The 24,930-nt window shown below is 37.4% G+C and overlaps 1 protein-coding gene across 1 annotated transcript in view; it reads right to left on the bottom strand.

Moving 5' to 3' along the window:
• Positions 1–24,930, bottom strand: part of Camkmt (calmodulin-lysine N-methyltransferase) — a 350,451-nt gene that overhangs the window by 28,588 nt on the left and 296,933 nt on the right. The window contains exons 4-7 of the mRNA XM_013017890.1: positions 18,291–18,351; positions 16,354–16,408; positions 15,237–15,300; positions 8,348–8,414 (exon numbers count right to left, since the gene is read on the bottom strand). Coding sequence (XP_012873344.1) covers positions 8,348–8,414; positions 15,237–15,300; positions 16,354–16,408; positions 18,291–18,351 — 247 coding nt within the window. The remainder of the gene's footprint in view (positions 1–8,347; positions 8,415–15,236; positions 15,301–16,353; positions 16,409–18,290; positions 18,352–24,930) is intronic.

The raw sequence follows: 24,930 nt of genomic DNA, 5'->3' as shown, positions 1-24,930 counted from the left end.
GCCTAGAGCTCACTACAGCTTGCTTCTTTGGCTGCACTGTACCACTAATGGCATGACTCCAGCCCAACTTTTTTTCTGGTTATTTTTTTTGGAATCTTGCAGATTTTTCTGCCTGGACCAGCTTTGAACTATAACCTTTTGGATATTTGCCTCTTGAGATCCTCTGATGCCCATCTACAAGAGCTTCTTTTAGGAAACTATGATATGGGTCAAGTGGGGCTAAAACACTTTTAATTCCCTCTACTCAGGAGGTAGAGGTTGGAGTATTTTGGTTCAAGGTTGTCCTGGGCAAAAGCATAAGACCCTATTTAAAAAACAAAGGGGGCTGGAAAGGTGGCTTTGTGGTAGAGTGCTTGCCTTGCATGCATGAGGCCCTGGGTTTGATTTCTTAGCACCATATAAGCAAAAAGAAAAGAGCCGGAAATGGCGCTGTGGCTCAAGTGGTAGAGCGCTAGCCTTGAGCTGAAGAGCTGAGGGACAGTGCCCAGGCCCAGAGTTCAGGCCCTATAACTGACAAAAAACAACACAAAACAAGGGGTAGGGGGACTGGCTCAAGGGTGTAGTGCTTACCTATCTAGTGCAAGGCTCTGCCTTTCAACTCTAGTAACACTGAATAAGTAAATAAATCAGTAACAATTGGATGTGAATTACATCTCAATAAAGCTATTTTTTAAAATCTCAGATAATATATTATTAGAATACAGTAGAATTTAAAAAGAATTAAGACACTATGACTAAGTGAATAAACACAATGCTTCTGAAAATGTGTCCTATTAATATACTGGCATGTGTATAATACACACACACACACACACACACACACACACACACACACAGATGTAGTTCATTGCAGTTTTTTTTGGTGCTGTACTGGGGCTGGGGCTTGAACTCAGGGCCCGGGCTCTGTTCCTTAGCTTTTTTACTCAAGGCTGGTGGTTTACCACTTGTGCCATAGCTTTGCTTTTACTTTTTTCTGGTTAATTTGAGATAAGAATCTCACATACTTTCTTTCGGACTGGCTTCAAATTGTGATCTTCAGATCTTACCCTCTAAGTAGCTAGGATTACAGGCAGGAGCTAGTAGCGCCTGGTTTACTGCAGCATTTTTGTAACAAAATACTAAAAATTGATTAATGCTTATTAATAAGATAAAATAAATTTATATTTCACAATGGATTATGATGTGGGATTTCTTTAAAAATGTTTTTTTTTTTTTGGTCCAGTTGCGGGGCCTGAACTCTGGGCCTGAGCACTGTCCCTCAGCTCTTCAGCTCAAGGCTAGTGCCCTACCACTTGAGCCACAGGGTCACTTCCGGCTTTTTTCTTTTTGCTTATGTGGTGCTGAGGAATCGAACCCAGAGCCTCAGGCATGCAAGGCAAGTGCTCTACTACTGAGCCAACTTCCCAGCCCTTTAAAAATGTTTTAAAGATATATCCTGTCCATTTTTACCTGAACTCCTTTGAAAATAAGGACATGTTTATTGGTATGTAACTTCTGTGAATACAAAATTCTGGAGGAGGGAAGATTTGTCTTGAAAATCAGGCAGTGTTTCAACAGAGAATTCAACAGTCTTGAGATTTTGATCTTGGTAAACAGATCAAACAGATAAGAAAATCCAAAGAAACAACTTTTTTTTTTTTTTTTTTTTTAAGAGCAAAGGTCTTAACCAGTTGTTGGGACCTCACCCTGTAATCTGGCTACTCATGAGACTGAGATCTGACGATCACATTTTGAAACCAGTCTGAGCAGGAAAGTCTCTGAAACTCTTATCTTCAATTAACCAGTTAAACAAACAAACAAACAGAAAACAGGCAGAATGCCAAGGGCTGGTAGCTCATGTCTATAATCCTAGCTACTCAGGGCTGAGATTTGAGGATATGGGTTCAAAGCCAGTCAGACAGGAAAGTCAATGAGACTCTTATCTCCAATAACTACTAAAAAGGCAGAGGTAGAGCTGTGGCTCAAGTGGCAGAGTGCTAGCCTTGAGGAAAACGAAGACCAGGGAAAACTCCTAGGCTCTGAGTTCCAGCCTGAGGACTGGCACAAAAACAAACAAACAAAAAAGCCAGAAGTCATGCTGTGGCTCAAGTGGTAGCATGCTAGACTTGAGCAAAGAAGCTCAAAGACAGCTTCCAGGCCCTGAGTTCAAGTCTCAGGACTGTCAAGCGGGTGTGCGTGTGCATGCGCGCGTGCGCACACATACACACCCCCCCACATACAAATCTTAATTATTAATTCACTGCAGTTTATGAGAGCTACTAGCCAGATACTCACTGGTGGTTCATGGACACAATCCTAGCTACCAGGAGGGTGGATGTGGAGGACTGTAATTCAAAGCCAATCCCTAGACAAAAAAGTCAGTAAGACTCTATGTCCAGTTAACTAGAAAAATGCTGGACTGAACTGTGGCTCAAGTGGCAGAGTCCCAGCTGTGTGCCAGAAAACCAAGCAAGAAGAGAGGTTCTGAGTTTAAACCACAATACTAACACACATACACAAGCCCCTAAAATAGTGCCTCTGGAATCTGAAATCTATCACATTTAAATAGAAAAAGGCAGACGGAAATGGTTTCTTTAGTGCAAAGCTCTAAATGGTAAGGACATCATCCCTTCTACAAACTTGTAAAGGAAATCAACAATGTTACCTTAGGAAGTACACACAGTAATTTCATTTTCTCATCTACAGGATAGTGACAGAAGGAAATGGGACCCTAGTGTCATCTCTAGAATTCTCTACAGTTCTTGAGGTTCTGTGACCATAATTCTAGCAAAACTCACTAACAGGTATATTTTATCAGAGTATTTCTGAAGGAGTCCTCAGCTCCCTTATCTCAGTTACCTTCTACTAACCTTCCTCTTCAGTCTGACAAAGAGCAGATAAACGCCTACTCACAACTGTCAGTTTGTCTACAGACACCGCATGCGCATGCCTGAGAAGACAGTCTTGAAATGGAAGTCGATATCTGATATAGAAACTGATGTCTAACTCTTTAGAGCTTGACTTTCCTCCAGTAAAAACTGTTCCATCACTTCTTGGCCTTTTGCTAAGATCAAATGTAAAAATTGTTGTTCCACAAGCTTTATGGATTCACGTCTTTCAAATATGCTCCAAATATAAATCCTGAAAGCTTTTGATACACCAGAGATCAAGTATACTTCAGGGAATACAAAAATATATTAAGCAGAATCTTTGCCTTCACAAAATTATCTCTCTCCCTAGGATGTCAACTACAAGAATGCATAGGCTTTCTCAGGCTTATTCACCACAATCTTATTCTCCAGCACCTAGCTCAAAACTTGGAAACAGAAGATGATCAGAATATTTGTCAACAAATGAATAAATGAATCAACATAGAAATAAAGTCAACACATGGAATAGTAAGAGGTTATTCCTCATGAAACAGTGGTAATATTCTAAGTCCAAAGAAAGTTACTAGAAAGAAAGTATCAGGGTGGGCTGAATACTCTGGAAAGGCAGGGGGAATAAGTTATTCTAGAAGGAAGTCTTAGATAGACAAAGAGGAGAGACAAGAATGACAAAGACCAGAGATGGGAAAGACCAAATGTGTTGGTACTAGAGTGAAGGGTGGTATGGTTTGGGTAAGTGTCTCGGAGGCGTATGTGTTAAAGGCTTGGTCCCCAGAGTTGTGGGAGATGGTAGAATCTTTAGGAGGTGGGGGCATAGTGGGAGGTTTTAAGGCCATTGGGGCTATGGCCTTGAAAGGGATTGTGAGATACCAGCACTTTAAATTTAATCTGGTTTTTATTTTTGTTTCTTGGCCACAAGGCAAACAGTTTGTGCTGATACAGTCTCTCCACCATTGTTATTTGGCATACTCAGCAGAGGCTCAAAGCAACGTGTTTCCTTCGTCCTGGACTGAAATCTCCAAAAACATGATGCAACACATTCCTTTCTCTTTATATTTCAGGCATTTTGTTATCAAAAGGCTTGAGTGGAGGAGGCTTGGGGAATAGTGAAGGGCAGATGAGATGCAGAGAGTGAGAACACCCTCCAGAAGGCTTGGATAAAGCAGCAATTGAATCTCATGTGGTTGGGATACACATTTACAATCTATAAAGGAAACTGAGACTCAGAGAAGAACTCTTCCATCCCTCCCTCCCTCCCTCCCTCCCTTCTTTCCCTTTCTGCTTCCCTTCCCATCTTCCTCCCTCCCTCCTTCCTTGATTCTCTCTCTCCCTTTTTCCTTCCTTCTTCTCTCTTTCTCTCTGTCTGAGACTGGCACTTGAACCCAGTATCTGCCACTTTTGCTCATTGGCTAGTGCTCTTTCCAGCCCCTTCCTGGTCTTGAAGGCCACCATTAAGGTAAAATCTTGGTCATAAAATAAGTTTACTAGTTAACTAAAATTTATGGTTTAGCAAAGAGCAATAAGTAACTTTCACAGAAAGACAAACTGTTTTCTTCAGGGAAACTCATTTTTAATATCACAGCAAGGAAAATTTGATAGATCTTTAAAAATTGTAAATGTTAACTAACATTAATCAGAGAATGACGGCATTCACTAATTCTGGAAGACCTAGAAATACAGAGACGTCAGAGGCTCCAAATCATTCTTTGTTAGACAGTCACAGTTTAGATGACAGGTTCGGATAAACCCAACAATTGGAATGCTGTAAATATCCTTGCTCTTCCATTAATTTCTGGCTATATTTAGTAGTACAGTTTCCTTTGTTCAAGAACTACTTTCTATAGTTCCAGATTTAGATTCCTAAAGGCAGAATGCCTTGGACATATTTGTAAATGAATGAATGACTACATGGAGGAATAAATGGTTAAACCAGCCAATCGCTATATTCAGAGCTGTGAGATATACAGAATGCTTCATAGACGTAGACCTTAGATCCAGCCAGGCTAAGCCTCCCTAGCTTTCAGCAATATATTTTTCCATGTTTAGCACATATTTAATAGTCTGGGATAAAAATGGGACAATAGGAATAAGAAGATTTGCTTTGATTTATAGGAGAGGAAAACTACTCTGGGCAAGGATGGTGGTATTTATAAGAAAGAGCAGGGTGGACTCACTTAAGCTAATGAAGCTTGAGTGTCAGAGCCCCAAGCTTGCAAAGGACTATTTCAATGGGCCCTAGTAATGGGCCATGCGTCCCTATGCTCTAATGTACAATCAAGTTCATCCTTCTAAAGAGGGGCTTCAAAATATGCTTTAAGCACTACACAATCTGAGTCTTCCTAGCCCTGGGTAAGTTGTAGGAAGAAGTCAGTGGGGAGAAGAAATGTTGATAGTTACTGTGGTAGTCAACTTTCTGTTACTGTGGCAAAAATCTGAGCTGCCTTATGTTTGTCCATAATCAATTTGTAAGGAGGAAAGTTTATTTTGGTTCAAAGTTTTGGTGTTTCAGTCTATCATCACTTGGCTGGCTCAATGCTGGGGGCTGTGGCAAGTCAGTAAACTATAGTGGGAGCACAGGGCAGCAGAATAGGCCAGGGCTCCAACATTCACTTAACAGGGAAGGCCCAACTTCTTTCCATTTAAGCCCCATGTCCTAAAGAGTCCACCATTTGCTAACAGTACCACAGGCTAGGAACCATATCTTTAGGGGCTCACATTTAAATCATAGTATTCATTACTAAGGACATTCATTACTTAGGTCTGAATTAGGTGTCTTGAGTATAGAGTATGTGAAAGTTTCTCATTCCTTTCTAAAAAAAAAATGTTATTTCTTAGCCTCACAGTTCGCATATCATGACTTCCCTTTCAGCTTTTACATCTTCTTTGCAAATGAAGTCACAAGAGACATTCAGCTGTTACAAACTTCATGTCAAGCTTTGAAGTGCTTTTTAATAGCAGAAATATTTGGCTCACGTGTGGGCTTTGTAGCTATGGTAAATACTTCTTAGTTATCTGTCGCTACTGTTATTCCACACCTCCAATTTGGAAGAGAATTTCTACATATGCATTGAGGCACTAAAAAAGAATATTGAACTATATCTTAGCTCTTTTGTGTTTGGTTTCCTTTTATTTCTTCTCTCATGGAACTAATACTTTCACTGCATTGTAATGGTTCTGGGTGGGGAAGCAGTGGCTAGAAGAGGAATGTTGATGACGGTTCTGGTTGGCTCTCCCTTGGCTGCTTGAAGGTTAAGTGGTCAAGTAGCACTTTAATAGAAGATCAAGGCATTTCAAGGACTGACTCATCCACCTGTGTTCTGGAAAGTGCTTTAGAAGACTCTGGACAAAATGGCTGCAATAGTTAAAAGAGAAAAAACTGACCACAATGGTATAAAATAAAAATGAAAAAAAAAACAGCAATAACCTCTCACCTGAGAGGTTCCTGTATTTCTACTGAAATATAAGCTGTACATCTAACTACATATCAGAACAATCTTAGAAATAATACTTTTGAGAATAGGGAAAAAAAAGCAAGCAGAAACAAAGACCATGTAATTAAATCTTCTGTCCTGTGTTGAATATTTTGCTTCTTTATGTACGTTAATTATTTTTTTGAAGAGATGATAGGAAATACTACTGCTCTCTGTAAGTTAAACACTTGACATTTTTAGTCCTTAAAAAGCAACATTTGTGAAGTCTAGATATGTTTATTAATTAGTGATTATTAACACCCAGTAAACAACATTATGTCTTGTAACAAACACAATCTCTCTTCACAGCATGAAACTGAAATCTATTATTCCCCCATTCCATATGCTGAAATACACTCAAATGGTCACAAATGACCTTAAGCATTAAATAAATGTAAATGAGGACAACACAGAAAATGTGCTTGTGATTGATAACTAAAAGACCAGGTTGAAAATCATGTCCCAAAATGCAGTCCTCTTCAAAACAGTACTGCTCTCTGTGGAGGAGAGGCTATCCTGAGTGAGGGATATGTAAGTAATGGCAGATGCTTTCTCTTCCTCTGGACTTGCCTCGGGTTTTGTGGGAAATGGATGTGGTTTGTTCACTGAAATAAGAAACATACAGCCCCCTGTGTGTTGGGAAACTTGGAAGCTTCTAATGGATCTAAAAACATATGGGCACTTCATTGCATTCACCAACTAATATGAGAAAAAACCCTATTATTATTCCATAGCCTCATACAAGAATTTCCATAATACATAAATTTTTTGAGACAGGAGCTCTCAGTCCTTCTGCTTCAGCTTCCTGAGCGCTAGTATTACAAGCTTGAACTACGGCAACCATGGTTGTTTTGGATTTTAAATATGGTACTGTTCATCTGACTTTTTTTCTTTTTCCAAACATGGCAGGGTGGGAAAGTGTTCTCAGCATTAAACTTAAACTTAAAACTTAAAATACAAAAGGCTGACTGGTTAATAGTAATAAAGTCTGTAGTTAATTATAATAAAGAGAAAATGTACAAATAGATATTTTAGTAGTTTTCATAGGAAAATGATTAGTTTCCACTCTCTTCCTCCCCCCTCCCTCTTTCTGAGCTGATACTGGGGCTTGAATGTAGGGTCTGGGAGCTGACCCTTAGCTTTTTTCCTCAAGGCCATACCTTGGTTAATTGGTGTTAAGAGTTTTGAGGATTATTTTTCTGCCTGGGATGACTTTAAACCTCAATTCGCAAATCTCAGCCTCTTGAGTAACTCAGAGGCATGAACACTGCCTGGCTTTCTATATCTGTTACCAGTAGGGCAAAAAGTAAAATGGAGCATCACAGAATACATAATTACACACAGTTGTTTTGGTTAAGGGCCAGCATGTTTCCTAGTCTGGATATAAATTAACAGAATCTAAAAGGGAATGGGTACCTAAAATTTTAAAATTTTAGATTAGAGTGAGCTTCCTCAACCATGGCAACACAGACTCTCTGATCCAGATGCTTATGGGTTGTGGGGGGCGGGACTGTGCTTTGAAGGATGTTTAGCAATCATCTTGGCCTCTACCCACCAGATACTAGTAGCCAGTAGATACCAGCATTGACATTCTCTCCTCTTTCCCCAAGTCAGACTGATGAAAAACTGTCTCCAGAGAGTGCCAAAATCCCCTGGGAGGCAAAACTGATCCCAGATTGAGAGCCATTGGAACAGAGCCATTTAAAAAGGTTAGGGGCTGGCCTTCTCCCAAACTCATATTGTATATTTTTCAACCATTACATAATTCCCTAACCTGGTGTTTAATATACTTATCTTCAGTTTTCTCATCTACTCATTAAAACTGATGAGGGTCTTCCTCCTTCCTAGGTTTCTTAGGAGTATTAAATGAGATCATATTTGTAAGTGCTTAGAACACTGTCTGACAGTACCTGACACACAGTAAGTGTCCGGTCAGTGTTAGCCAGTGTTATTTAAAATAAACATCCATAGCATCAAGAGAAGAAGTTTCAATGTGGAAAGGGATCTTACCAGCTTGATATTTTCTCAGTCTTAAACACACCAGCCTTCTGATTCCTTATGATGATGTCGCTCACATCTGCAGGACACAGTTAAGAAAACTTCTGCAGTGACTGTCAATTGACTGAAAACCCAGCCAAACATGCCTGGGGTCAGCACAGTGAAAAGAGATAAGTTGCAGAGCATGAGAACAGGGTGGTCCTGGCTCTGCCACCAAATGCTAACTTACCACAAGCAAAATCTCTTAATTCTTGGGCTGGAGTTTTATCATCTAGGAAGTATACATCTGGGTACCATCACAGGCAAGGCCCAGAGTGTGGGTGCTGGTGGAGCATGACTGCTGCAGAACTACCATGCTCCACTTGCTTAAAGGGGCCAAGAGTCGAAAGGCAAGTGTCATTCAGTCAGGGGCTTTCCAAATTGAAGTTTTCCAGTCTCCTAAATGCTAGTAGGGAGAGTGGGGATGAGCAGCAGGGAGAGATCTGGGAGGGAGTGAAAAGAAACAGAAGAAAAGTCTGGAGCTCTTTGAGGAAAAATGAATTACTGAAGAAGAAAGCCAATCTAGTGAAAGTTCCCTTGAAAAACTGTCATTACAGACTTTGGCGTTGGCCTTTAGCCATCTGCTGACATGGAAAGATTTGAACAAAGAGCCATGCTTACTGAAAGGAGACTTTCAGTAGCTTGTCCATTACATCATCCTGTGCCACATATTTGAGGACTCATGGGAAAAATTAAGGTTTCAATACTAGGAAAAGCTGGATTTCCAACTTCTGGACTATAAATTTTGTTTTGCTCTCTTCAAAAAAATTAAAAATATTTCTTGCATTTTCTCTCTTTGTCCTAGCTCTTGTACACATCAGAGCTTAATATGTGTCCTACCTTTAATAACCAGAAGAGATTCCATGGCATATATTTTCTGTGCTGACCTCTGTCCCTGGCTTCAGCGTTATTTTCTTGGCTTTGCAATTTCCAAATGCCCCCATTTTTCTCATTTATTTCTTGTGGTATTTTTCTGTTCTTTACTTTAAGAAGCCTCAAAAATCCTTCTTCTGGAATCAAGCAGGTTTAAATAAACAAGAAAAAATAATTCCAATGACGGCTACAAGCTGAACTAAATTGGGCCCATGGGGAGGACACCAAGCAGACAAGCGATGTTCCCCTAGTGCTCAGAAAAACAGATTTCCTGAATACTCAAAACAGGCATTGGCCAAGATCTCCCTGCAAGAACAGAGCCACAGGACTTTTTAACCCAAATCTCTGCTTGAACCACCAAGCACACCCATTTCTTCTCTGAATGAATAAGCAGGTACTGTGATAGCTTTCTTCCCCCAGGAGTGGGTAGGAAAAATCAATTAGGTCTCCTAATGAAGGGCTTTGTTGAGGTTTACAAAAGTGCTATAATGCAGACTTTTTTTTTTCCTGGGTGAACTTTCCTGTATGCAAATTAAATACCGTTAAATTACATTCATTAAAAAAATAAAGGAGACTAATTTGCCTACTTGTTTTGATTAACTAAAATGACACATCGGCCCACAGTTCTGTCTATTTCAGGAAGAAAGTATTTCAGGAAAGTCTTCTAAATGAAATGTCTTATAGAAAAGGACAGCTGACATCTTTATTCTGAGAAGAACAAAATTAGTAAAGAGTCAACTGACAACTGTTTTTTCATTAAGTTCCCCCACACTCTGGCCACACCCTACTCAGAGTTTCCATGGCATCCAACCGTATGCCACAATGCGCCTGGTACACCTGTAGTGTCGTATGAGTGCATGACTAATCTATCAAGCAAAACATATTATTTTGTTAGTGGAGGTAATACTTTTTATAAAATAGTCACAGGGAAGTTAAATTATATAACTCAGAAAACCTATTAATAATTTTTAGTAAACATCTTAACACTATATACTTTTATACAATTTATAAACCTGCAACTCCAGGAGGTCAGACTGGAGCAAGCATATGTATTTATATTCCAGAAGCAATTCCTTTTAATGAAAAAATTCACAGCAGTATTTAGGCTGCTTTATTTTAGAACTGGGCAGGAGATATAGTTTGTGGTTTAGAAAGTGTCTTTTTAAATATTAAAACAAGTACAAAGAGAAAAAAATGGCAGTAATATGTTAAAATACTACCTTCAGAGATAAATTCTGATATTCCACCACTCTTTAGGTCAGATTTTGATGATCCTTCTGGATGGCACTGTGTCCAATAACAGATTTTATCATGCTACTGAGTCACCTCAGGGTAATAAAGGAAATCCAATCAAATCGAGTCAATATGTCTAGGATAGTGTTCAACACAACAAACCACATCATGTTCTCTGAACTGCACCCACCTTCTGGAAGATTTCAGTGGGAGGGGCTGGGCGCAATGAAAGCCTTAATGTGATTTCTGATTAAATGGATACAGGGCAATCACCTCCAATCCTCTTGTCTGGGCAACTGGACTTCCAAAGCTGCAGGACATATGCTCATGGTTAAAATGAAATCACAATTCTACCTCTAGATTTTCTTTTCAAGGAAAGCACAGTTCAAGAGTGGGGCTGTGTTTAAATTTTCTGTTGATTTTTATTCTTAAGATTTAGAGTTATATATAATAGCCATATAGTTACTTAAGCAAAGTGTACACATATACATATGTTAGATGTTTTTAAAATCCTGCTCAAAATATTAGTCTTTTTCTGGTCACTAGTAATGGTATTTATTAGCAGTTACATATGCATTTTGAGGGTTGGCATTGCCCCTTAAGCCAGAAAATAGTTTAAAAATAAAAATACTGATTCACAAAGCATTGCTTTAAGTTTTATCTTAAAAGATATTGTTGCGCTCCTACCCAATAGGAGCCTATTTGTCATTCATCTGACAGATACAGTTATAGTGGTCATCACTATTGGAAGAATGGCCTGGACACAGAATACAGGGAAAGGATTCTCAAGTTCTCAATCATATATAGCACAGCCTATATAGTACAGATCTAACTTCATTTATTTACTGTACAAGCTGTGGATTCTCTTCTAGGAAACTAAGTTAAATCAGAAGTATATCCTTTAAACAGCACAGAAAATCATGATGTAGATTGCAAATGAACTGTGTGTGTGAACGAGATGCAGGGGTCAAGTGCACAGAGAAATGGGACATCAAGCATTGGGCTATTCTGCAGATAACAGGTTTACTAAGAATGGGCCCGAGTGCAAGGTAATAACTGTAACCAAAGAGGGCTGCTTACCTTTAGATGTTCTACTTTTATTCAACATGAGGTGGACAGGACTTAGCATCATCATAGAACCCAGTATACTATTTCTTTTCCATATTCTTTTTTTTTTTTTTTGGGTCCGGTCATGGGCCTGAACTCTGGGCCTGGGCACTGTCCCTCAGCTCTTCAGCTCAAGGCTAGTGCTATACCACTTGAGCCACAATGCCACTTCCGGCTTTTTTCTAATGCTTATGTGGTGCTGAGAAATCGAACCCAGGGCCTCGTGTATGCAAGGCAAGCGCTCTTACCACTGAGCCACCTTTCCAGCCCCCTTTTCCATATTCTTATGTCAAGGCTACTTCTTTTCTTTTTCAGGATCAGGACTTGAACCTTGTCTGGTGCTTTTGCTCATTGGCTGATGCTCTACCACCTGATCTACATCTCTAGCCCCATGTAAAGGTTTCTTACACTAGAAACCTTATTGAATAATTATTATCTGTGGCCACTTAGTGATTTTTTTCCTTTACTATACCACAGGACAGTGTCAAAGAGAAAGGAACATATTTCTCATTATTTAGAATAACTCTGAAAACTGGATGAGGCAAATGGTCTCATTTCCAAATTATCTTTTGTCCTCTTGAGTGCAGAAAAAAAGGCATCCATAAAGAGAGAACATTTTCAGGTTAGGTGATGTTTGGGTTAAAACCAGCAACACAGTTTAGGGATCAAGGAAACCTTAGAGAAACCTACCCATGAGTCTGAGAAAATATTCAACACTTAGAAAATTCATTTTACCTCAAGTCTTAATCTCTTTTCTGATATCTCTGTTTAATAAATCTGAGATCAACATCTAGCTTTCCAGGGTGAAGATAGAGAACTCTAGAAGACATAGCCAATCCATCTGATACATTTTAGGAGGATAATAAATAACTTCACAATTGACTGACATGCTTCTATGATATAAAGATTCAGAACTAATCCATTTATTGCCTCATAAATTAAAAACAGAAACAACAGAAGACTAAAAGGAGACATCACATTTTTTTTCTTTTTATCCTTCCTAGGATAAAAAGAAAGATTATGAGGCTAGGAAATAAGACTCAGTTGGATTCATTAAATCTAAGAACAACAAAAATAAAATTTTAAAATGATGAGAATAATATACAGGCCAATACTCAGATGTGATGTGCGATTGTCAGGTCGATTTTCAATTACATTTCACTGATGTATTCATTTGTTTCTTAATGTGCTCATCTTGCCCATTAAGAATAATTAGCAGCTTTGCTTAGAGATTTTTTTTCTGGCTTCTGGCAATGTTTTTTCCTCCGTTTTCTTTTTGTTTTGTTTTGGCGTTGTTGTTGACATCCACTTTTACTTTTTAGAAAGTAATTTTTGGATAATATCCTACCACTGCTATATAATTTAGGCTTCCTAAAATTTTAAAGGAAAGATGTAAACAGTAATTTTTAAATGAGCTTGTTTCAATCTATATGCATCAATAGTATGTGATTCAGTGAATTAGTTATTCTTACATAAAGTGGGCACAGAAATGGAGGTGGGGGGTTCACTCATATTAACCTCACTCAGTAAAACAGATTATGATGGATGCCCATTGTAAACCCTGTTAGCAAATCAAGAACAACATTAGTATTAAAAGCAGGAAAAACACATCGCCAATTTTAAGGCTTTATCCATGCTTTTTCTCTTAATTAAAAAAAATTAGATCTAGTTACAACAGAAAAAGGCACACAAACAGAACAACTGCATGATAAAAACTGATCTCTACCAGGAAAAGTCCTAAAAGATGAAATAAAACGCACGGCCAGTTTTGGTCTTCATCCTGAAAGGACCTACTTTATCTACATTGTAAAGTTCTTCCCCTCCTGCCCTTTGGCACCCCGCTATATTAAACCCATTGTAAAACCCAGCACAATAAAGCACTCTCAGGGCTGAGCTTCTGAGGACCAAATGTTAAAAATCCATTTTCTTGGGAGGGGGCTGTACCAATCATTTCTTTGAAAGGCCAGCAGAGTGAATACAGAATCTGAGATTTCCTCTCTGATTTCAAGAGCTGGCATTGCATCTTTGCTGTCTAAAGCAAAGGTGCAGTAATTAACGACATTAGCATTGCTTTGCTTCCTTGGATGCTCTGTACTTTAGCTCAATAATAATTTTAGTACAATTAAATTTACATACTGACTACAGATGCTTCCCATAGTTTGATAAAAAGTTCTAATTGGTTTCTGATGCTATTAAATGAGACACCTGCTGACTTGAGGAGAAAAAAAAAAAAGAATCTCAGGTTACTGGGCCCAATCTGAAAGTTTCTGTGGTCAAAACAGCCTTCTTGTGTTCAATATTCTTGCTTTCCTTTCCCCACAAAAACATCCGTTGGAGCTGAGCTGATGTACCTGAGCTTCCTTTTGCTCTCTGTGCGCCCTGACATGAGGAGGAGGAACAGGGAAATGATACAGGCATAGAATAACTCAGAATAATGCAGAGTGAATGAAACAACATCAGCTCATCTTCAGGAATATTTTGAAAAATTTGCGACAGTCTTAAGATCATGATTAAAATCCTGCATTTAAAAAAAGGATGTACTTTTTGTGATCTCTTTCCATGATTTCAAAGGCCAAGATTGTGATTGGCTGTTTTTCCTTCCTGACTTTTTTTTTTTAGGGCTGTCAGGCAATGAGCTGGGTGGGGCTCTGTTGAGCGCAGTATTAGCTACTGTGCTGCATGTTCCTCCTTCCTCCTATGTGAGCAGCTGACGGAGCTGCTGCAAATTTTATTTTTGAAAAATCATAGAGCGGAAGAAGAAAAAGAAAATTGAAAATGGATTTTATGTAAGATGCCACACACACACACACACACACACACACACACACACAAGCTGCTTTGGTATTTTCTGGGTCTAAAATTCAAATGAGACTGCTTTCCTCATCATGTAAATGTAAGGCATACCAAAAAAAAAAATCCAAAGCAAACAGATCTCCCATTTTTCCTCTCAATTTCTAACGGCTGTTAACTGCCCCTGAGCAAATCAGCTCGAGTGCTAAAGTAGTCACAAATTATGCTTGCTTTCTTAGTTAAAGTACTGTTCAATTTTCATGAACTCTGTGTACATATTAGTAAAGCATAATCTAATATAACAGGGTTTGAACTGTAATAGTATGGGAGAGAAAAAGGAGATAGCTTTTATAATTCTAAATAAAAAGAAATAATGACGGACTGATAGCTATTTCCACTGGGGGATATAGGTAACTCTTTGGCAACTAGAATAGGTACAATATTAGAGAGTATATATAACATCAGATGCATAAGAACTGAAAGTTAATATATGCAAACAATAGCAAGTAAAATAAATATCAAGTGATTTATTTGTCCTGGCAAATCTTAATACAAATGGAAGAGAAAGAAAATTTGAAATTATTATGAAGTAAAATTTCTTATTGACTTGAGAAGTCCACAAAATATAGAAAGTTAATGAGAAGTGTCTATTAAAAAAAATCGGCTGAAAGGAAAAAAACCTACGTTGTTGTACACAATGAATTCATATATTTCTGGTTTTTCTTAATTACTCATCATGTGTGTATGGAGGAACTCTTTTTTTTTAATGCCCCATGCTGTCTTTCTTTATATCAATTGTTACTCAGCCAGGAAAAAGGAATGAGCACAACAAACCCGTTTTCTATCTGAATAAGGATACTTCTGATGGCCTTTTCATTCCCATCAGTTAACAGAACTTCTTTGACATCTGCAGAAATAGCAACCTGAAAAAAAAAAAAAGGAGCAGAGCAAACAATGAGCAAATATGCTTGTCTGTGTGGAAGTGCAGACAGGAGTGACAAGCCTTCAGTATCATGCTTCCTCACCTATTTCTCTGTAACAATCTTCAATCTTTTTTCATTTTATGTCTGCATTATTTTAATCATTCAATCAAATCAGTCAATACTTTTATCATTCCATTTGCGGGAGCCTCTATCTTGCTATCATTCTGTTCGGTAATTGCATTGTGACAGCGGATGATGGTATTCTGAGAGGCTTTCATTTGTGGGCTTCTGTTTATCTAGTAGAGCCATCATACAAGGCTGTCACTCTGCCTTTCAGCTTGCTTCTGTCTGACTGCCTGATGCCCTTCATATAACTTTGCATTGCAGGCAGATGGCTTTGTGAGGGTAATTTTTTTGTGAGCTTTGACATGCTCGCACATTGGGCTGTAACCTCGACACATTGTATAAGAGCGACAGGTTTGTCAAATGCCAATCAGTGTAACAATATGCTTTTATTTGTAGAGACATAAAAACTTGTCTAATGCACTGTGCGGCTACATAATATCTCCTGAATACATGACTCAGAACCCAGAGAATGGGGAACGACGTTCCTGAATGGCCAATCTAATTCAAAAGAATCTAATTACTGAGCGCTCTGGATCATGTTTGTTGGTGTAATAATGCAGGCAAAACATTAGCAGCTATATCATGGTGCTCCAACTGTGATTCGCCAGGCTATTCCTGTATCTTAGCAAATGGGACTATAATCTGAAAAAAAAAATGCTTTCGCTATGGCAAAGAAAGACTGTGCGAGGCCTGGAATGTCACAACAAGCGATATTGACTACACTGAGGTAAAATGTTTCTGCTCATCGAGGCAACCATAAAATCAATATGATCCGAAAGTAAGTCAATCTAGAAGGTCTCTCAAGACCCGGCAGCTTGACCGCAGCTGATGCTGTTGACGGTTCTCTGACCCAGCAGTTGGAGGCCCTGGAACATTTTTCCTTTTGTTCCTCCCTTTGAATGGGATTGGAATTGAGAAAAGACCTACCATGAGCCCAGCCAAGCATGCCATGCCACCCCCTAGCTCACACACAGCAAGGTCCCTGAAAGAGAGAAAAGAAATGGTAGAACCCATACAAATTAGATGAAAATGGTCAGAGAGATATATATGTTACAAGAACAAATTGCCATCTGCAGTAAGAACGGCACTACCAGGAAGTTGTGGAGACATGACTGGGCTACCTCATGTCGTTTTGCGTTTTAAAAATAATTATGAAATAGAAAAGTCACAAAGCAGGCAAATCAGTGGGGGTTCCCTCATTAGTGTTCACTGCAACATTACCACCGCTGAGCTGAAAAATCTGAGAAGGTTCCCTTTTTTTCCCTTGTCAATGGCGCTGTCTTTTAGAACTAAACTAGCTAGAGTAGCGAAAGATAATTGTTAGGAAAGGATAACATTGTTAATCCACATTCATGCCTTCAAAAACAGTTAGACAAGTAAATGTAGAATATGTATGAGTGTGTCTGTACCTATATTATAGTCACACACACAAACACACACACAAATAAATGCAATCCTAAATTAAAAAAAAATCCTAAACAAGCTGAAACATTTTGGAAAGCTAAACCACTCCCATAAAGCACAATTACACAAAGAGCATTTAGCAATTAACACTTAAATCACAATTGACCCCCAACACAACACAGCAAATAAACAATGCAGGGACATAATATGGTTAAGCCAGCAAATCCAGGCTGAAGTAATGGACTGAGCTCTGGCTTCACTGCTTGAAAGTAAAGCAGCTCAGAGTTAAAGCTGACAGTCTACTGTGCCATTCTGCACTTACCTTCCCCTTTGTGCCTAAATATCAGCCCTCACCGTGTGACATTCTCGCCCTGGCCCACTGCTCGCTGATTGGAGCTCCAGTCAAGCTTAAGCACAGCGAGATGAGCAAATGCCAGGCTTCCAGGGCAGCTCTGCAGCCCAAATTCAAAACTGCCCTGTTCTTATTTTATATGCTTAGACTCTTAAGATCGTTTCTTCTCCTCAGTTAGGGAAGTTTATTACCTCAAGAGGAGACAAAAGGCAAAATTAAAAGGGCAGGGATTGGGGGGAAGGGGGGAGGAGAAGAAGCCAAGAGAGGACATTTATATTCGGAAATACATTTAATAAGTATTTAGTTGTTCAAAGTGATTATAGACTGGTTGGTAACGATAGACCTATAGAACTTAAAAAAATACATATTATTGATCCAATCTTGCAAGTACATATTGTTAAAACAGACACCATGATCACTAATGGCTTTCCTAGAATCATAATGGGCTACTCAGGAAGTATACAATGGATGACTTTTCATAAGATGAGAAAATGAAAGACATGTAATTTCTGGGTCTACTAAAAATCTTTAGAATTTTTAAATAAAAGGAACCTTTCCTCTCTCTAACTTCCATCTATGGGTTGATGTACAATGCATAGTAACAGTTGAAAACATTTATTTCACTACTATGAATCTATAATAGTAATTTATATTTCCAAAATACATATTATCAAGTACATAAAAATACCTTTAAAACCAGGAGATGACATCTTTAAATAATAGCTGTGAGGTATTTATCAAATATTCTGTAGTGACTTCTCTAGCAGAAGTTTAAAGAATGTCTTTATTGTGTGGGTTTTTTTTTTTGACCTTCACAATCAGTAAGGATTGATTGGTGCTTCAGTTTTGTTTGCCCCAAATCAAAGTGAAATAAAATGCCTTGAGTGGAAATCAAAAGCCTTTGACATACAGCAAAAAGCTTGCTGTGCAATATTAGTACCCAAAGGCAATGCAGATTTCTTTTCAGAAGCAACATGTGTTTCACAGTGAACTAATTTCTTTTTTTTAAAAACAATTTAAGTTGAAGGATGTAAACCAGGCTATTCCTAATATGCAGATTGAAGACCCATGATGGGCTAACAAATATCTTTTCAGCGTAGCTCTGTACCTGAATATATTACTGTGCTTGAGGCAGTAGTAAGCCAAAACCTCTTCAGACGGCCAGATGCCTAGAAAATACAAGAAGATAGATGTGTGGATTACAGAACTCCTTCTCTTATAAAAAGGCTTTTAGAAATGAGCCTCAGCACAAGTTATTTCAACTTTAATCAAACTTAACATTGTTATCACTTGTCACACATTCCAAATGAGTTTCTTTTGGTATTGTTGTTGTTTTTATCATAGTAAGATTTATAATCCTTTCCCAAGGATAATGGTCAAATATTGCAAATAAATTTTACTAATTTTCAATCACAACACAATAGCAAAAACAGTAACAATCAAAATTCTAGATACCAAAAGTTAAGTTTTGATGATATTTCAAGTAAATCTTAATTATGCTTACATTAAATTAATATGCAGAAATTGAAAGCCTACTATATATACAGCAACTATTAAAATAAATAAATGGAAAAATCACTTTCAGAGGCAAATAAAAACAATGATATTATATCCCTTTATAACTTTTATCATAGTTTTAAAATATTGACAATTATTTTCTTTTTGGAATATAAAATGAAGACATTTTCGTTTCACCAACTATGACACAGCTTTAAATTCAACAAGAATCCTACACATTAAACTACATGAATGAATATTAAAAAATTATCACCTGCAAATTTATTTAGAAAACCTAGCTTTCACAAGTGGATATGAATTGCTTAGAGAAAAAGAAATATGTCTAGAAATGACAGATACTAGTGGTATCTTTATTTCTACCACTGGATGATCAAATTCTAAATGCTTACATTTATTTTTCTATTCCCTTTAGTATTTTTCCCAAGTTTTTACAATGAGCATATATCACTCTGATATTTAGGGAAAAGTATAACCTTATAAAAATCATGTTTTCCCCAAGTAATCACACTCAATCATCAGGCAGGGCTCCAAGCACCCCGCACTTGCCCCAGATCTGGTTCTGGAAGAAAACAGCTAGTCCTCTCAGCATTGATGTTCATGGATTTTGATGCAGAGTTCAAAGATCTCAAAAAACAACAAACAAACAAACAAAAAACCCTAAAAACCCAACACATGAATTTCCAGCTTTGAAGAATAAGAAATCCAAACATTTCAGAGAAGAGGATGTCAAGGAAATGTAGAAAAGATGCAATGGGCAAATCTATGAAGAGCAAAGAGGCTACTTGTAGTAGAAATACCCAAGCCTTTCTCAGCCTCTCTAGAATTTCTGAGAGAAATAGTTGGGGTCAAAACAAGCAACAAACAAATAAACAAAAGAAGTGTTTAAATCCGATTTAGGGAAAAGTCAGAAAGGTAACCACTACCTATGTTAAGATCATAGGTGCTTTAGAACCAAATTCTTTGTTGAGAGTCTGTACAGCTTACTTAAACTCTTTGTGCTCCACATCTGTCCAATATCACAAGTATCAACCTAATATGATTATTGTAAGGATTAAATAAATAAAAATATATGCTACATTTAGAACAGTTCCTTAATTCAAAATAAGCTCACTGAAAAAGAAAGTTGTTGATGTCACTCCCCTAGCAAAGGAGGATAGAAGAGTAGGAGAGAGAATGTATGACCACAAAACATGTATTCCAATAACAAAATAGATGAACCATTCTTATTTGGTATGGCCCCCAAATCCTAATACCTGGCATATATTCATATAAAAAGAACTCTACAAAGACCAAAGTATGCTATAAACTTCTCTGAAGAACCTAAGACAGTGTTCAATGTTAAGTGTATATAATCACATAAAGAATAATTTTTTTAATGCATTTAGTAAATGGGCTGTGAGGTTTAAAAAATAAACAGGGGAAGGATATTTAGCTTATACTCAAGCCCTGGTTAAGTACAAAAACGTGTCTTCTAAAATTCATAATCTTTCAAGTAGTTTTATAATTTCCTCAAATAAGTACAGAGAATAAATTTTAATTAAATTAAATACAAAAAAATACAAAGGACATATTTAAAAAATCACCCATTGGAAATATAATCACTGTTAACACCCTGACATGGTTCCATCTTCCTAGGTATAAAGATATTTCACACCAGTGGGATCTTCTCAGTATAGGCACATGGCCTCTAATATCAATAAAATACACTGCCTGCATTACTGTTTACAATGATTGCTTAGATTCTGTGTGCTCACTGGAATTCATTTACACTACTTTCTCTTGACAGATATTTAAGTTAGTTTCCAAGTTTTTGATACTATGGATTATAAATACTAGCATATTAAAAAGAAATCAGAGAACAATAAATATTCTTGAGGATGTGGAAAAATCAGAACTCTCATGGAAATGATGCAGCCTCTTTGGAAAACCACCTGTCAGTTTCCCCAAAAGTTAAACTTAGATTATCAATGACCCCAAAGTACATAATCAAGAAAAATGAAAACATGTTAATTCAAAAATTATACAGTGTCAATATACTAGAAAGATACCTACATGCCCATGTTTATTGCAACATTGTTCACAAAAGCCAATCTGTGGAATCAAATGAGGTACCCAACAACGGTGCCCAGATGAATGGATAAAGAAGGTACGGTACATATATACCACTGGAAATTACACAGCTATAAAGAAAAATGGGAAAAAATGAAATTGAAGAACACCATGTTGATTGACATAAGCTAAGCTCAAAAACTCCAACAGCATTTTTGATCATATTTGGAAGCTAGACCTGAACATAATATTCATGCATGTTTACACTCATATATACAGAGACAGTGAGAGAGATTGAGAGAGAATCAGCATGATTCTACTTACAAGACTATTTAGTAGGATAAAAGGAAGAGGAAAAAGGAAAAGGATGATGGGGAATGAATAGTTCCAAAGTACATCGGCACTATGGATGAAGATGGCATAAGGAATCTCAATGAAAGCCATGGATCAATGGGGTAGGAGGTGTTGGGGTCAGGGAAAGAGAAAGAGATAGAATCATTTCAATAATTTATGTCTAAAATAATTTGTCTAAAATACTATAGGAAATCTTATACAGTTAGAAAAGGAAAATAAAAACAGACATTTTGTAGAGGGGGGGGTACCAGCGGGAGTGGGGAGGGTCAACAGAGAGAGGGTGAATAAGGTTGTAGTTTATTCACATGTATAAAAATAGACAATGAAACCTGTTGAAATTGTTTTAAGAAGGCATGGAAGGAGGTAAGGAAGGAAGAATCATAGTAGGGTTGAGTGTGATCAGGATACACAATATACATGTACAGAAATGTCATAATGAAATACCCTATGCACAATTATTTTAAGCCAACAGAAATAAACTTGTACAGAGAAATTCATAGCAACATTATTCAGTCTTTTTTTTTTTTTTTGGTTGGTCTTGGGGCCTGAACTCTGGGCCTGGGTGCTGTCCCTCAGCTCAAGGCTAGTGCTCTACCATTTGAGCCACAGCACCACTCCCGGCTTTTTCTGCTTATATGGTGCTGAATTGAACCCAGGGCCTCATGCCTATAAGGCAAGCACTCTACCACTGAGCCACCTTCCCAGCCCGAGCAACATTATTCAAAATAGCCAAGAAGTGGAAACAATTAGGACTGTTCTTCAACTAATGCACAGATAAATAAAATGTGCATTCTCATACAGTAGACTATTAATTGATAATACAAAGAAATAAGATGCGGATGATCTACAATAGGGCTAGAACTTGAAAACATACAGTAACTAAGAACCACATCTTGTATCTTTCCATGTGTAGGAAATGTCCAGCCTAGGAAGATCCACAGAGTGCAATGTGATGGCTGGTTAGGTGTCAATGGGATATGACTGCAAATGGGTATAAGATTTCTTTGGAGGTGATGAAATGTTCTCCAATTGATTGTGATAATGGTTGCATGCTCTGAATCTATATTGATTAGGACTGAACTGTGGTGTATGTGAATCATATCTCAATAAAGCTGTTACTTTAAACAAATTCTCTCATTCTTCTTTGGGGAAATATAATATTATTTTAAACAGGTTTTATTTTAAAAGGCATTATACATACACATAGTTTAAAGAGCCACTGATTTCTATTAGAATAGTGAAGACAAGTAATAGTATAAGCACCTTTTCTCAGTATTTTTTCCCTTCTCTAGAAGCTATTCTTTCAACTCTTAGCAGATTCTTAGGGCAATTACTGTCAGAGTTCTGCATAAAATGTTTTTCTACTTCTTGTTTTTTTTTTTTTTCCTACTGACCTAACCATGAAAGACAAGCATAATTTTTGCTTCTATTTCTACCTCCCACATCAAACATGTAATGTTCCTTATCCAGTCTCCACCATCTGCTCAATGTTGTTTATAATTATAGTTATGATATATACTTTGAATCTGATAAGACAATCTTCACTGGTTTTTTAAAATGTTTTTTTTTATTGTAAAAATACTGTACAGAGGGGTTACAATTATATGAGCAAGGAATGAGTACATTTTCTATCAAGCACTGTTACCTCCTCTGTTTTTCCCCTACCCTCCCACCTCCACAACTATACCCCACCCCTTGTCCCTGTCTAAATTGTAACATTTGTTTTTCAACATAGTGTCTTGTACATCTCATTGTTACAATGGGTCAACCTGTATCCCTATTTAAGCATTTTGTTTTTTCCCTTCCCCTCCCCAAGCTAGAGAAATATATATACAAAATGCAGGGCACCGATATCAAATACAGTGAAAATGGGTTATACCATGGGGGAGGAACATACAAAGAAACAAAAAAAAATCACATGGTACATTATAAATACGTTAGAAACAATAGCAAGAAAGAAAAAACCAGTTGTGTCCCCATCTTGGGGTTCATTTTGTTTAGCATCACCTTATCTGCTTGTATGTACATGCCTTTTTACCTTTTTTGCTTGTTCCAGACATATACTAGTTATATAAGGGAAACCATAGGACCTATGTTTCTTTGGGCCTGGCTTACTTCACTTAATATAATTTTTTCCAAGTCTTTCCATTTCCTAACAAATGGGGCGATGTCATTCTTTCTGATGGAGGCATAGAATTCCATTGTGTGTGTGTGTGTATATACACACATTATCTTGATCCATTCATATACTTAGGAGCATCTGGGTAGGTTCCATATTTTAGCTATGGTAAATAATGCTGCAATAAACATAGTTGTGCTGGTAGCTTTAGTACAGTCTTGTTTGTGATCATTTGGATAAATGCCCAAAAGTGGGATTGCTGGGTCATAGGGGAGCTCTATGTGGAATCAAAACAACATTGAGATTCCACCTCACCCAAGTTAGAATGGTTATAATCAAGAAATCTAATAACAACAGATGCTGGAAGGGATGTGGCCAGAAGGGAACCCTACTGCATTGTTGGTGGGAGTGTAAACTTGTTTAACCACTTTGGAAAGCAGTATGGAGGTTCTTCACTGTTTTTTTTTTTTTTTTGAATAGTAGGATCATGAAGTAAAACTCAGTGCTGTAGCAAACCCATAGGTTTCTCTCTCTCATATGTAGATTTTTTTGAATTTATAATTTTTTATTTTATCAATTGCTAAGATGCATATCAAATCTCAAAATTCAGTTGTCAATTTCTCCTTTCAATATATTTATTCCCATCAGAGAATCTACCAACCCCATAAGTAACTTTCTCTAGAATTTTCTGGCCTAAGTGACCTCTGCTTGATGCACAGATGATAGGCCCAAATCAGTCTTGACCATTCCAGGCTTCCTGGTAGTCTACCCTTTGTCTCCTCCATTTTTGCTTACTTCCTCATTTGATTGCAACACATACTTTAGTTGTTACCATTGGAAAGGTAACAAACTGTCTTGGAAACAACTAGCTTACTTGGAAAGGTGTGTAGGACACAAGTACTTGAGTGTTTTCATGATTCAGTTAATAATTTCAATCCAGAAACTCCATATTCTCCAGTTCTTGGAAATTTTCTTGCTAAGTTAATTAGCTATTTCTTAGCTTTTAGTTTTTTTTCTGTTCTTTCTCTTTAACTCTTATTATTTGGATGTTGAATCTTGTGACCTTGTCCTCTAATTTTCTTGTCATTTTTCTTGTGCTCCATCACCTAGTATTTTTTTACTTGTCAATTTTATCTTTATTTGTTTTTCCTTTATGCTATTGTTGTTTATGGTGTTTTCTGAATATTTCTTTTTTATAGGATCTTGTTCCTGATTGTATGAATGTAATATCTTAATTACTTGAAAACAATTCTAGTTTGTTTTAAATTTTCTGATCTTACACACAGTTTTCTAAAGTTCTCTTCTGTTTGTTTTTCCCGTCTGTCACATCAAGAGCTTTCCTGAGATACCTGCTAATTCTTTGTTGTCTCATTAAATGTAAACGTAGATAGGTAAAATGCTGATTGAAGTGAAGAAAGGCTGAGTGTGTGGGAGCGGTGGTAGAGAAGGATGCAGCATTCATTCTGCAAAAATTCAGTTATGATTTCCGTCTTGTTGTTGGTGTTTTCACTAAGACTTCAGTTTAACTCTCTCTAAAAGATAAAAACCTCTTCCCCCCTCCTAAATACTCCTCTGACTTGTTTTAATATAGCAGAGATAGTGGTCTACCACTCTGGAATATAACTAACTCTTAAACAACTTTCAATAAATTATCTTTACTTTCGTTCACTCAAATCCTACTTTTGTAAGTATCTGAGCCAATGGTTTT

Source organism: Dipodomys ordii, unplaced genomic scaffold, assembly GCF_000151885.1.
Source record: "Dipodomys ordii isolate 6190 unplaced genomic scaffold, Dord_2.0 Scaffold37, whole genome shotgun sequence".
Taxonomy (NCBI): domain Eukaryota; kingdom Metazoa; phylum Chordata; class Mammalia; order Rodentia; family Heteromyidae; genus Dipodomys; species Dipodomys ordii.
Note: the sequence above shows the minus strand (reverse complement) of the source record. Positions and strands in the feature narration are given on the sequence as shown.